The sequence below is a fragment of the Leptinotarsa decemlineata genome, unplaced genomic scaffold (assembly GCF_025532065.1).
Source record: "Leptinotarsa decemlineata unplaced genomic scaffold, Ldec_3_MD MMD2_tig00000251_RagTag_RagTag, whole genome shotgun sequence".
NCBI lineage: Eukaryota > Metazoa > Arthropoda > Insecta > Coleoptera > Chrysomelidae > Leptinotarsa > Leptinotarsa decemlineata.
In genome coordinates, this window is record NW_027412547.1 from 8,023,021 (window position 1) to 8,038,462 (window position 15,442).

Consider the following 15,442-nt stretch of genomic DNA (forward strand, 5'->3'; position numbering starts at 1 on the left):
AAATTCATGAATTAAACTCAACTTTATTTTGTTCAAACTTACATTTGCTGTAATAACCCAAATTGAGGAACATTCCCCATTGGTGTTTTTGTGAATTCTTGAGAAGCAATAGTTTATACGCTTTGAAGTAGTGAGTTTGTACCACCAGAATGAAAATAGTGCTAGAGCTGCTGCCCGTATGTTCAATGATAATCATCCAGGAAGAAATGTATGACACAAATACGTTTCGGAATTATTGAACAAATTTATGGAAACTGGATTTATTAACAATAAAAAGCATAACTGTGCAGGAGTTGTGCAGCGTTGGACTAATGGAAAATTCGCAATCTCTTACTAAGTTATCTGTAAAATTAGGAATCAATCGTACGAATGTTTTCAGGATCCTTCATAAGTACAAATTTCATCGATTTTCATTGTGGCTCAACTGTGTAAGCTGTAACACTTATTCAAGCATATTTATTGTATTTCAGAAAATACAGAAAAAAATTGAAGCATCAATATTCCTTTCATTTGGTTCATATAAGAATACAGTTTGTAATGATCCAAAATTAATATGAACTGCAATACTATCACTAATGAGAATTTGACAGGTCCCCGATATGATACCAAAGTTCACTGAACACATTGACTGGCACAATTAACCCTTCTTTAGACGAAATAATCTAGTCATACATGCCGTACTCATATCTACAGTATGGCATAATTCCACGATTAACTTTTAAAGGGTATCAAATGAGATCTGGTGAAATGGCAACATCTTCACTATTTTTGGAGATAACTTTGAATATGAAAAAAAAGAAAGTAAATTTTCTCGATGCAAAAACTTGAATTTTCCAAATTCCTATAATCTATTGACGATTGGTATGCAAAGATGAGTCCAAGCACAATCATAATAACATTTTTCAATTTACACATCCCTAAATTACTGAAACCTTCAAGACCTCTCGGTCATTTATTATTTTCTTTTTCTTCACTATCAATATTTCCTTGAATTGAAAGGGTTATATTTTTAGAAGTGATTAATTTTTGGGAAAGAAAGTTTTTGGCTTTCTACTACTCCATCTGATACAAAAAAATGGATGAGAGAATCTTCCAAAGAAAGGAAGGGAGTAATCAATTTGAAAATAAGTAACGCTATACATCTTTGGAAGATTCTCTCATCCATTTTTTTGTATCAGATGGAGTAGTAGAAAGCCAAAAACTTTCTTTCCCAAATATTTCCTTATTGATTCACCCCTAGTAAATAATTTGTATATGAATATATGTGAGATTGTATTAATGAAGATGTATCTTTTTTTATTACTTACCTTGCCACAAGTTTCACTTTTCAGATTTTTTATCAGTTTATTTTGAAGTTTGTTTATTATTTCCTATGTATATATTATAAAATGTCATGTATTATATAAAATATTCACCTTGTACCACAAAAAAAATAAGCTACATATAGAAACGACAATAATATTTTATTACAAATATAAATAAAAAGATATCTGGAAATATTTATACAATTATAACCAACTGTTTTTCATTTCATTATATTTGATAACATTTATTCTTATTGAAGTAGATATTTCTGATGCTGACCTATTTTGTCCATAATAATCCACAAATTCACCATCTGGATTCACCAAATACATGATGATAGTATGATCTACCTATATAAAAAAACAATATGATATGGTATATATGTATATAAAACTGAAAGAAATATTATTTAAAGTGGTAAGTTCATTTTCCAGCTGCATATTCATCATGAAAGGTAGAACTAGAATCTCTGGCGTAGAATCAATCCACAACAAACACTTTTCCCAAACACTAGAACTGCAATAATCTTCCCGCGTTTCACCAAACAACTTGGAGTCTTCATATCCCCGACTTTTTATGTAGCTAACAATTGTGGAGAAAAACAAGAAATGGAGCAATGGGAAACTCACTGCGCCCCCTTTTAGTTAGTTTGTTCAAGAGCAGATTTGAATTGAAAACAACGAGGCGTTACCATTCTTAATATCTTAGTGATTAGAAGTAACCAAATTATAGAATATACCTGGGAAGAATACCAGCACTTTCAGATATTATATTCCCCATAGCTCACACATTCGGTACAACACGAAATGGCGGGACTATTTTTTGCCCGTATGCTTGCCAAGTTTCCCTTGAATAAGGATTATCAGGGACATACCTAAAAGCAACCGGTATCCTTCAAATATAGTGGAAAAATTAATTACGAAACGTAAATTTATGGAGAATCTTTGTAAATTTTAGAAATTCAAAGTTTGATGTCCTTCTGTATGAACCAAGATACACTAACGGATAAGATCGCATTTTCAAAAAGTTGAACGTGAAAGTAGGCTTCAAAATGGAACATGAAAAGTCGGGGATATATTAAATAATCTGTGAGAGCTGTGACAAAATTACGTCAGTTAGACTGAGCAACATATTGAAACTCGTTTTAGAGAACACAGCACATATCAGATACCAGAAAAATCTAGTGTGACCAAAACGCTTTAGAAACGGCCATGGAATAAATGAAAACTGCCTGAAGTTGTTCAGATTGGTACATGACACTAGATTTTTGGATGCTTTTCAGAGTTTGGAAATAGCTAAGTGTGACAGAAAAACTATGAACAACGACTGAGGTTCCATTCTAAACAGGGTATTGTTTACTTTTATATGTTTATTGTTTGAATATATTATGAAATGTTATGAATGAACTTATCTACTGAGGACTCCAACTTGGTTGGTGAAACGCGTTTCGAGAAGAGTGTTCCAGTTCTGGTTTTTATGAAAGTGCTCATTTTGATGTATATTCATCACTTTTGAGTTGGAATTTATGATAATGAATAAAATGAAAATATTATCAAGCATTCAAGTAGTTCTGAATTACTTACAATGTAATCATTATCAGAATCTTTCGGTCCTGCACTGAAATAAACTCGATAAGCTTTACAAGCTTCACCAACTTGTTTTTCATTTCCAGTAAGTCCTAATAACCTTGGACTAAATTCCTTACAATATTTTCCAACTACCTCTGGAGTGTCTCTGTTGGGATCAACAGATATAAAAAGAGGTTGAATCTTTGGCATTTCTTCTGAAGCATCTGAAAAAAAGTTTCAACGAGTAAATTAAAATAAAACAGCGAATTTGGGTGGGACTATTTTTACACTTAAAATAGTTAATTTAAAGAAAGAATTGAAAATTCCTTGAGGTTTTTTTTTGTAACTAATTTTCCCCCTTTGAGATATATCTACTTTGCTAGAAAACTTTAACATAGATAATATATTCAAAGATTTAATATCAAAACTTACCTAATTTATCAATTACAGCAGCCATTTTCTCTAATTCGTCTGGACAAATATCTGGGCAATGAGTGAATCCAAAATATATCAGCAGCCAATTTCCCAGAAACTCCTCACTTGTTCTCACCTTGTTGTTACTGTCAACCAATTCAAACTTTCCACCTATTGCTGCTTTACCAAGCATTCTCTTTCTCTCTTTCATTTGAGCTAAAAATAAAAAATGTCGATACTGTGAATCAAGAAAAAAACAATATGTAAGTGCTATAAATTCTTGGTCGGTATGCTTATGTAACATCAAGCATGTTCTAACTTTGTAGTTGCAAATGTGTGAGATCTATAGGATAACTATTATGGCCAAGAATCTTGTAACTTTTTCATAAATATCCAAATACGGTGATTAGTGATTGACGGCGAAAAAAGTCAGCCAACTGTTTCGTTTTGAGGTAGAAAGCAAATATTTTAAGCATTGAAAAATTAGTAATGGTAGATTGCTGTCTGGTGAGATATCAACGTAACTGCATGAAATGCTTTCAAGAATTTCTTGGGTGGTTTGAAACTCATGATTTATTACGCCTAAAACACTTTTGTTTCAATTAAAGTGATCATTACAATACTGAAACAGCTCAACCTCAACAAAGCTTCTAGCCTTGATGCAGTACTTGTCATAAGATGCACCTGTAACAGTGATCTGTATTCAGAAAAGGGTTTCTTGGAAGACTGAGTTCAACCCATACATACTCATGCTGGCAAGAAAATTCAAAAAAGAAGACAACTACAAGTTTGTATGGTATTCTCATGGAAACATCTTCATCCGCAAAGACGAAAGCAGCAAAGTGAACAAAATCACACAAGAGGATGACCTAAAAAACTGCTAATTGGAGAATGCTGCAAGAATAGTATAAAAATAATGTACCTGAACGCTCAAAGTGCGCGAAATAAACATGATGATATCTGCTGTTATGCCAAAGAATCGGACTGTGACATAATGGTGATAACTGAAACCTGGTACTTTGCAAATGAAACAAGTCTGTTCTTAATAAAAGGCTACAAAGGAGTTCACTCATGTAGAGATACTCGAGGAGGAGAATATTCAATATTCATCAACACAACATCGAGTGGTCCCAAGCTGAGATCTTGCACAGAGAGGAACATTGGTTTAGGAGAAAATTTAAGGAAGCCGCATACATGTTGTCCAACAACGTATTCAGCCAGGCCAGCGTAGAAATACGAAACATATGGAAACCCATCATCAAACGAAAAATGGCCAACTCCCGCCAAAACGGTCATCTCTCACGGAATCAGTGAAGCGGAAAATAGAAAGCAGAGAAAGTGAAAGTATTTCAACGACCTATAAAATAATCATCTCTCGGAGGAATCAGTCCAGTCATCACCCGAAGACGATTGTAGATACCAACAATCGAAACGTCGTGAACTAACGTGACTTGGAATCTCTACACTTTTTTATTTTTATTTTCTTTTTTCATTCCTTTAATTTTTATTTATTCAATTATTATATTTTTACTTGTAGGTTATTTCACTATCATTTCATTTCAGGTTTATTGTTGCTTAATATAATTGTTATTTTCAGCTATTCTTTTTTAATTATTCTTTTTTACTTGTTTCAGGGATTTCAAATCATTTTATATAATAGACAATGGAAGTCCGAACTAGTGATATTCAATTTTTGTTAGAAACACAATAAAATTTAACGTTAATGAAGACAGTAATAACAAAATGTATAATCTTGTAAGCATTAACCTCTTAGATAATAAAATCAAAATCATTGGGATATACATACCCCCTAGCTATATATTCTATGATTTTCTGCGGGAATTGGAGAATATCCTGAATAGATGTAAAACAAAATCAATATTAATAAGCAATATAAATGTTGACCTGCTCAAAAGTACCTCCCCGGAGTTTGATACCTATGTAAATACAATAGCACTTAATGGGTTTAAGATTTGTAATGTGATTGAAGAGAATTATGCAACACGATCAACATCAAATTCCAAATCTATCCTAGATCACGTGCTAACAAACAAAAACATAGACTGTCACATGACAATCTCTAACCATATAGCTGATCATAAAATCCTATATATACAACTTAAAACTAACGCCAAATCTCCACAGACTAATAGAAAGGTATCACACAAACGTTCTGTACTAAATCAAAATAACTCCAAACAAAAATTCCAACAGCTGATAAACAGCCACGATATAAATAGCTTTGAAAAACTATCAACAGCCATACAGGTTTGTAAAAAAGAATCAACAACTCAATATGAAATAAAATATAAAGAAGGTAAGGATTGGTTTACAAGAGAATTTCTAGAATTAACAAAAAAACGTGATAAATTATATTCAGAAAAATAAAACATCCTTTTAATCAGGATATACTCAGGGATTTCCGAATACAGAAGAATATTGTAGACAAAAAATGCAAAAAAACTGAAACAGGAATACTTTGAAAAGAAATGGAGCAATACAGGCAATACAAACATTAACCAGAAAAAGCAATGGAAACTCATCAATAATCTTATTAAAGGCAATAAGCAAAGTAATCAAATAACTAATTTGGAAATTGAGAGACAAATTCTTGATAATCCCAAAAATATAGCTGATAAAATGAACAAATTTTCGTTAATATTGGTAAATCAATAATGAATAGTGTAAACCTACAAACAGCGCCATCTACTGAGTTTGAAGAAATCATAAGTGATTGTTCAATGTACATATACAATAAAACTCCCAAGAAGTTCAGGAAGAATTATATAAGTTGAATAAAAATGCAGCACCTGGTTATGATAACATAAATACTAACGATCTTTTAACACTCAGGGATCATATTATACCTACTTTAGTCAAATTAATAAATGAATTATTCAAACAAGGTATATTCCCAGATATTCTCAAAGTCAGCAAGGTAACACCTAAACACAAGTCAGGACTAAATAACATTATTGATAACTATAGACCTATTTTAGTAGTTCCGACTTAAAGAAACGTATTATCAATTACATGAAAAAATGTGTTGCCTTTGACAATTACCAATATGGATTCCAAGAAAATAGTAGCACCCTGAGTGCAACTGTAGACTTCATTAACCACATTCCTTCTTCACTGGATGATAAATGCTACACTATTGCTGTATTTGTTGATCTACGAAAAGCATTTGATGTTGTTGATTTCTCTATATTACTTGAAAAAATGGGACTAAGAGGAAATGCTCTCTCTTTACTAAAAACATACCTTCTAGATCGCAAACAATTCACAATGGTTGATGGCATTTCAAGCCAAACTGAAACTACCAAAGCAGGTGTGCCCCAAGGCTCAGTCCTTGGACCCCTACTCTATACATTACATGTTCTGTCATTGAAAACTGCTAACATTATAGGTAGATACTTGAAATTCGCAGATGATACTGTTCTTGTATATAAGGGTAAAGACTTGAAACAAATCGAAACACTAGTAAATAACGACCTTGAAAGGTATCACAGATGGCTTGCAAAAAATAAACTTTAGATCAATTTAAAGAAGGCTACTTTCATAATCTTCTCTCAGAAAAACATGAAACAACAGGGCATCACAGTGGAGATAGGAGGCAAAGAAATAACGAGAGTCCATAATACCAAATATCTGGGACTAATAGTTGATGAAAACCTATGCTGGAATAACCATATCACCCATGTAGAAAAAAAAGTAATTCCAATGGTTAGTGCCCTATATCGTTGTAGAACCTACTTACGCCCATCTTCACTCCATCAAATATACAGTGCATATTTCTTATCAATTTTCAGCTATTTAATTCCTATATGGGGTACATGTCAACAGACATTATTCAAAAAAGTAAAAATACTTCAAAACAAAGTCGTGAAAATGTTATTCAGGCTTGACTACAGATCCTCAGCTGATAATTTATACAGTGTAACCAAGATACTGCCTATTCAGGATGTTCTAGAAATCGAGCAAGGTAAATTTGCATACAAGGTTATACATGAACAAGTCAAATGTAATACCAACTTCACTTTCGTTAATCAGCTCCACGAATATAATACTCGTACCCATTATAATGTCTTTTTAGAACCTGTAAGTATTAAAATTGGCTTAAATAATCCCATTACACTATGCATGAAAACTTATAATTCTCTTTCCAAGGAAATAACAGATAGCCCTAACTTCAGTATCTTTAAGAAAAAAATAAAGAGATTTTATACTAGCATACTCAACGAAGGAACGGCTTAAATCTATTTGATTCTCTGTATTAATTACTATCAAGTTTTTTATTTTATTCACATTTGTATTATGTATTCTCAAGTGAATCTTGATAATATTATTTTGTTGCACTGCATAAAGTATTATTATATTGTTTTTAGCTAGTTTTCCGAGACCAGAATGTTGGTGCTGTTTTGGATAACTTTTTTTTGGATAGTGCTGCTATCTCAATTACTATTTAAAATGTTTATTGTAACCATGATTGCATTATCTGAATGAAGTTCTTAAAAAAAACAGACCAATGGCATAACCTTCCAAATGACTATATACCAGTTGTTTTATGGAAAAAAATAATTATCACCCCATTTCCAAATATTTAAAATCAATATAGATTCCGGAAGCAAATATTAACAGGCTATGTTCTTACAGATTCCACTCACATTCAGAATTGGGAGTCTCCGACTGTTGTACTTGATTTTTTCAAGGCCTTTGATCATGTCTGGCATAAGGGTTCAATAATTAATCTTTGATTTTACGGCTTGTCAGTTTGCCTTTGTGGCTCTCCAGTTTTCAAAAAGAATTCAACTCAAAAGTAGCTTTTACCATAGAGAACTATATTAGCTCCAACACTATTTCTCTCTGATGAATATGCCCAGAAATGCAACATTTTACTTCGCTGATTACAGCACACTTGTCTTTTTTTACATTCGGATGTCATTCAACATTTTTGGCAACCAGATGTTTTATGTCTTGATGAAAATATGAAGAGAAATTTGGCTGGAGTGACGGTAACCAATTAAAAATATTGTAATGTCAGAGAACACTACTCTGCTGACTGCATTGATTAGTTTGTTGTGAGTCAAATTGAATACCAATATGTCTTGGCACAAACAAGTCACTGCAATAGCAAAGTCAGCTTTTATGAAACTTGAAAAATTATTTGAAAGTTGTGCACATCTCAGCAACTTTTAAATACTCTTGCCAATTTTGGAATACTGTTCACATATATGGATCTCCTAAACATACCTTGAGACTGCTAGATTCCATCCATCCAGAAAAGAGATATCTGCCTGTGAGACCAAAACACTAAAAGCAACCCCGAGGAAGGTTAGGACATATTTTACTGATTTCTTCGTTCTTCAAAATACTCTTTCGTTCAGAAAACAGCAATTTTGTGAAATAAACTTTTCAAGATCTACAGTGATTCAAATCCAATTGATATTGCTACTTTTGCACAGGCAGGCGGAATTTTCCCGCAGTGCATGTGTATAAAAAAATCTGACAAGTTCTCTATGATCATCTGAGTATCAATTTAACTCAATATGGCTACAATATCTTCTTTCTATTCGGCCAAACTATTAATGTAACGTGGTAACCCAATAAATCTCATCTCAAGATAGTAAAAGTTGTTTAATCAATGAAAAATGTATTTTACTTGTTTTCAAACTGTCAACAGCATATATTAGGCATTTTATGACCAGTGGGTCACACTGCATGTGAAGTATATTCATGATTTTATGAAAACATGAAGGGGTGGTGGGTTGTGACTAGTACCTTCTTATCTATTCATTATGACATTTCAAGGCCAGTTTTACGAATGGTGTGTTTGTAATATAGGGACTATAACCAAAACCTGTCTATAAGACCAGGGCGACTAATGCCATATATAGTTTTTTTGGCAGATAATTTATGTAAATAGGTATTGAGATGAAGATGATTTTTCTGAAAAAGACCATGCATATTGAGATTAGAGAACGAATAGGAAAACGAAAATATTGAAAATATAGTTTTCTGACAGTCCTGCTAAAAATGGATATACAAATAAATGAATACATTATTGAAACCCAATCTGACAGGCTAATACAACTAATGGTTTCATGAAATGTGGCTCTACTACTGAAAGGTTAATGTGTTTATTAATAACATTGTCATGAATAAATCATATGACCTATTCAACATAAGGGTTCCAAAAACCTACCTTCTTCTTTTTCTTTTTTTAAATACAACATAAATGCTAACAGACTTCCTCCTAATACTGAAGTTATGGCAAGATTTTTCCATGTTATGGGCCCAATACCTTTTCCGAGAGAAGATTTCCGATTTGGTAATGGATTTTTTCCTGGAGGAGTTTTTGGTTTTGGTAGTGGAGAATTATTACTATACTTTCGGCAATTTATACGACAACGAAATTGCGGAAGAGTCTGAAAGATGAAAAATCTATTTCATTTTGTTTTGTAATTCAAGCTAAGTACCTTAGGTGAATGCATGAATTGAATGGACTTTTGTAGAACATTTTTATTTACTTGAGAAAATAATATAGACATGATGTTATGAGGTTATGTATATGTCGGAAATTCGAAACAAGTCATATATTGCAGATACAGACAGAAACAATTTAAATTTCAGTGTTCTGTGATTCAAAATTCTATCATGACTATGAAATAAAAAAAGAAAGTTCACAAAGCACGTATATAGATTATTACCATAGATTTATAATATATATACTTACTCATTCCACCCGTGTTATCGAGAAAAATATCATTAATATAGTGAATGAGTTGAAAGTACCAAAATAGTAAAGAATATTTAAAATGTTTTTGAATTAATTGTATGTACTTTTAGATAACATTTAAACTGAAATATTAATTTTTGGAGAAAAACACTTTAAGAAAATGTTGTCAATTAGGAATAATTTCAAACTGCAAAAAATGCTCATAATTATGGTACAATACTCAAACAATATTACGAATTAAAACATACACAATATCAAATATCAAGGTCATAAAACGAGGTTTCGATAATTTCTTTAGATTCACTTCTAATTTTACCAAAGTTTAGATTAAAAATTCCCTCGATTGGTTCTCAGTAAAGTCACCGTATATAGAAGTACTTCTATACATATAAAGATCCAGTCCACAAACTACTTATAGTAGGTGGTTTGTGATCCAGTCTGCAGGTATACGAGTATGTAAATATACAAACTCAACTTAGCAAACATGTTTCAGATAATTTTCCAAGATAAAAAAATCAATAGCAGTATTTTTTTCGCTATGATTTTGATACCAGTGTGCATGTTGAAATTATTAATACTGTTAATAATATTCTTGACGTTTCTTTGATGTTATGAGTAATTCTGTTCTGATGCCAATTGGACCGACCAACAAATATAAAACGATTAAATGCTGCAGGCGGTTTAAAATTAGTGTGAACTGGAGTTTAAAGTAGACGTTGGACTTTAGTTCAAACCAAACCTATTATACATGCCCTTAAAATAATAGACTAATTAGCATAAAATTGGCTGTCTCGCAACTCCAAGGATTTTCACGATATGTAACCATGTACTGTCAAGTCATTGCATATAAAGGAACTTTATATCTAAAAAGTTCGATATAAAGCTAAAAACACAAACATCAGTTTTAAACAGAAGGATTTTTCATGCTAATTTTATACTATATTACCAGACTTGCCACAGCTACTCCAATCGGAGTAGATCTACTACTATTGATTATTTTTTACTCCGCTACTCCAAATTATAAAATTCTACTCCATTTTAACAATTACTGGTGCTTGTGAAATCTCCATAAATGATCATCTTGTATCCTCCCTATATAAAAATTGCATGGACAACATCTAGAAATGATGTACTGCTGCTCTGGCAACACTGCAGTCTGCAGTTTATTGCTCTGTGTTCTGTGTGCACACTGCACTCTGCACTATTGCACAGTAGCACAGAGGCACAGAGCACAATAGTCAAATGTCAAAAATAAATAACAATGTTATTTTTGTACGAAGAAACTAAAAAAAGTATGTATTTTGTTGAGGGCAATTATTATGGATAAGTAAGTTTGGTACAATATTCCAATCCACTTTTTTCACGAATATATTTTTACAGATTTATTATTAGAAAATCCAAAAATATTGGGGAACCTGTTGCCTCCTCCTCCAAATCAACAGAATATGTTAATGAGTCAATAACATATCCCCAATCTCCAGATAAACCAGATACATGTACTTATGAAAAATCGAGTGACTCAGTAAATAGCGAGTTTTCTGAACAACCAGCAAAAAAGAAAAAAATACACTAAAAAATTTAGAAATGTTTGGTTGGAAGAATTCCCCTCATTACAATGTGTAAAGCAAGAGCCTATTTGCAAGATATGCGATAAAAAATTACCTTGCAACTACAACCATATTGATAGACATTTCAAAAGTAAAAGTCATAAATTAAAAAGTAGCATTCTGAAAACAACTGCTCAAATCCGGCAATTTGTTGATCCTAAGAAAGCCCATGTAAAAAATTCCGTGAAAGCTGCCGAACTTAAACTTACAGTATACCAAAGTTGATAGCATCTACATGTCCCGATTCAAGCATTGCAAATCAATTGGAAATTGGAAGAACAAAGGCTACAAATTTGACCAAAAATCAGTTGGTTGAAGAAGCTCTAACAGAACTAAAAGAGCATTTGAATATAAATAAATTATATAGCTTAATAATTGATGAAACTACTGACATCTCAACTAAAAAATCCATGGCTGTCATTATAAGATTTCACGATGATGTTTCTATAAAAGATAGATTTCTAGGGCTGATAGAAGTTTGTTTGAAACTGTTTTAAAACTTTTAAAACTTTTCTATATAACTATAGAAAATATGACTGGTTTAGGGGCCGATAATTGCTCTGTAATGATGGGTAATAAAGTAGGGGTGCAAACCAAATTCAGAGAAATTAACCCTAAAATAATAGTCATGGGTTGCATATGCCATTCGTAACATCTATGTGCATCAGCAGCAGCTGTAAAATTGCTCAAGTCTGTGGAAGAATTTTTGAGAAACATCATTAATCACTTCTCAAATAGTACCAAGAGAATTGAGGGTTTCAAAGAATACCAGGAATTTTTAAAAATAAAACCTTTGAAACTTTTGAAAACAAGTCAGACAAGGTGGTTATCATTACAGGTATTATATTTTAATTTTGAGGTCTAAGGAAAATCTAAATAGTATTTACTTACAGGCGGCTGTTGAAAGGGTCCTTCAGTCATGGGATGCACTCAAACTACATTTTACAAATGCTGTTTTCACAAATGATTTGAGAATTATGTCCCAAATATTAGAAAACTTGAAAACCCCAATTTATAAAATTTATTTCTCATTTCTTTCATAGGCCCTTGGGTATGTTAATACCTTGAACAAAGAATTCCAAAGTGAAACATGTGAAGTGGATGTGTTGCTAATAAGAATGACAGAATTGTACAAAACATTTCTACGAAATTTCATAAACAAGAAATACTGGGATAAAACACCTATCGATGAGGTAAATGTTGGAAATCCGCATAATTTCCTCAAACTTGAGGAAATGTATTTTGGAGCCAAAGTTGAGCAGATTATTGATAGTGAATCCTTAGATAAAAATGAACTCTCAAAGTTCAGAACTAATGCTCTTGGGTTTTATATAGAATTATGTAAACAAATAACCAAACGGATTGATTTCAAAGATCCACTATTATTGTACATTAAAAAATTTTCTCCCAAAGAGGTTCTATCTGGTAATTATCTTTCTATTACAAAAATTTTGGATTTTTTCCCTCAATTAATCCCTTATGTTGATGTAGAAAACTTAAATTCTGAGTACCGTTTAGTGAGTTCTGCGGCAGATCTTCAAAGTAAAGTACATAAGAACTTTGAAGAATTTTGGAATTCTGCAATGGAAATCAAAAATGGTTTAGATGAAATTATGTTTCCCAATTTGTATCAAGTTATTAAAGCCATAATGACAATTCCACATTCTTCGGCAGCAGCTGAGAGAATATTTTCCCAACTTTCATTAATTAAATGTAAGCAGAGAAATCGATTAGAAGTTGACACTTGCGATTCAATAATGCATACAAAATCACTTTTGGGATTAATTTGTGTTACCAATTTGAACCTTCTGCAAGACTTATCAAAAAAATATCTTAAGTTGTGTTGAAACCAAAATCTTTTTATAAAGTTAGTGCTAAGAAATAGCCATTTACATTATTCCTATTTCTGTTTGAGAGTTTTCCAGAGCATTTACTTGTTTGTATTTGAACTGAAAACCTACTTATTTTTAATGGTAACTGTGATAAATGAAATGATAGACTGTATAATGGACTAATCTGTTTTTAGTAGTAGGATTAAGGAGTTATATTTTTTGTTTTTGTGATGAAAATATTTTTTACATTGTTTAAGAAGTTATAATTTTTGTTTTGATATTTAACTTTGTTAAAAATCATTAAATCATTCATTTTGTCTTTAAGCCTTTAACAATTCTGCCTTTTATTTAGACTCGGACAGATTGCTTAAAAATATCCTGCCAAATATTAGTAATGGGAATATTTCGAATACCAAGAATCGACAGTAATCGAATTACTGGAGGTCCTGAAAACTCATGAAAAAAGTGGCGTTTTCTTGACGAGGTTCTAATTCTATAACATTAACAACTTTTTATTGACAGATCAACACGTTCTCGCCTGGCGGGAACGTACCGATCTGTCAACAAAACGGAGAGACTAGTTGTTCTAGAACAAGAATGACGTCAATAAAGGGCTACTAAAGTATTCGAAAACTTTGGATTGTCATTTGTCATATTTTCAAGGAAAAGGAACTGTAAACAGATTAATTCGTTTTGGAAGATTTGGATTTATTACACTTGATGAAGTCCAAGTGGTTGAAGGTGAAGTCAGACGATTTAATGTAAAGAAAGATAGATAATTAATGAATAATTTGGAATAATCCATCCATATTTACACCCTTTATCAATTGGTCGTCAACTGTCAAATGAACTTGTCATGGCAACACAAAAAATCGACTATCTTAACTTTACTCGAACGCAAACACTTTCAACAGGCAACAAGCTTTTTGACACTTCTTTAGATTATTGTAAACTTTGACGTCACATTCGATCTGACCAAGAGTGTTGCCGTTCAACTACTTTCCTCACTCATTATTTGTACTTTTTAATAATCATTTTCTCAACAAAAAATGAACTAAATTGAAAAAATGCGACCGGTTACCGAACAACTTTTTTTTCTAAATCTACTACTATTTTTCAATTTCTACTCCAATTTCATACCCATTTCTGCTACTTTTTCTCAAACGTCTGTGGCAACACTGTATATTACTATTTAGATCGAATTCTGTATAATTTGTCTTTCGACGGTTCGGAAAAGTGGCGATAATAAGCGAGGAACAGACAATCCTTTTAATATGTAATAATAATAAATAAGCTTTAATGTCCGAAGAATTGATCTTATTGACAAAGCGTGTGTGAATAAGCTCAAAATGCATTAAACTAAGTCTATACAATTTAAAACCTATAAAAATATCATATACAAATGAAAATATGTTGAAAAACAAATGTTTACACAATAAAGAAAATGTCCACAGTTGTAAAATATATTAATAAGACATAGGAATAGAAAATCAAGAGAAAAATTATACAAAACATGAACATGATATAAATTATTGCACATGCTATTAGTTTGACATTAACATTGAGTTGGGGTACGATGTATAAGTGTTAGTGGAAGTTATCGTCATAAAATTCGTCCAGAGAGTATCAGAGAGTACACCTATCAGAGAGTACACCTTTGATTGCATTTCTGAATTCTATGGGGCTTTCTATACATTTAACATCGTTTGGCAGGTGATTGAATATTGTTAAGCCATTGTAGATTACTGAGCTTTTAGTAAGTGCCAAGGCCGTTTCTACTATGAAAATCGCGTAAATTGTCAAAATATTATTTCTGATGAATATAGGCTTACAGGAATCTTGTAGTTTCATTTTGAATAGATAACGTGTGTTGCTCTTTTTTGAAGTACAAACACAGAATTCATGTGCGTTCTAGAACATACTTCCCAGAACGGAATTCCATATCTTAAGTGTGAGTCTACTAGTGAATAGTAAATA

General features: G+C 31.9%; 1 protein-coding gene and 1 long non-coding RNA gene across 2 annotated transcripts; one reads left to right on the top strand and one right to left on the bottom strand.

Annotated features, from left to right (window-relative positions):
- Nucleotides 1-1,444: 1,444 nt before the first annotated feature.
- Scox (Synthesis of cytochrome c oxidase) lies at nucleotides 1,445-9,919 on the bottom strand. The gene is made up of 5 exons (XM_074173635.1): nucleotides 9,767-9,919; nucleotides 9,493-9,715; nucleotides 3,306-3,503; nucleotides 2,889-3,097; nucleotides 1,445-1,655 (listed from the first exon to the last, which is right to left on the bottom strand). Exons 1-5 carry the CDS (start codon nucleotides 9,836-9,838, stop codon nucleotides 1,509-1,511), a joined length of 849 nt encoding a protein of 282 aa, XP_074029736.1. The 5' UTR covers nucleotides 9,839-9,919; the 3' UTR covers nucleotides 1,445-1,508.
- A 1,065-nt stretch (nucleotides 9,920-10,984) lies between these two features.
- On the top strand, nucleotides 10,985-14,643 carry LOC141481667 (uncharacterized). Its single transcript, XR_012465091.1, has 3 exons — nucleotides 10,985-11,353; nucleotides 11,407-12,471; nucleotides 12,527-14,643. It is a non-coding gene; the product is annotated as an uncharacterized lncRNA (long non-coding RNA).
- The last annotated feature ends 799 nt before the right edge of the window (nucleotides 14,644-15,442 follow it).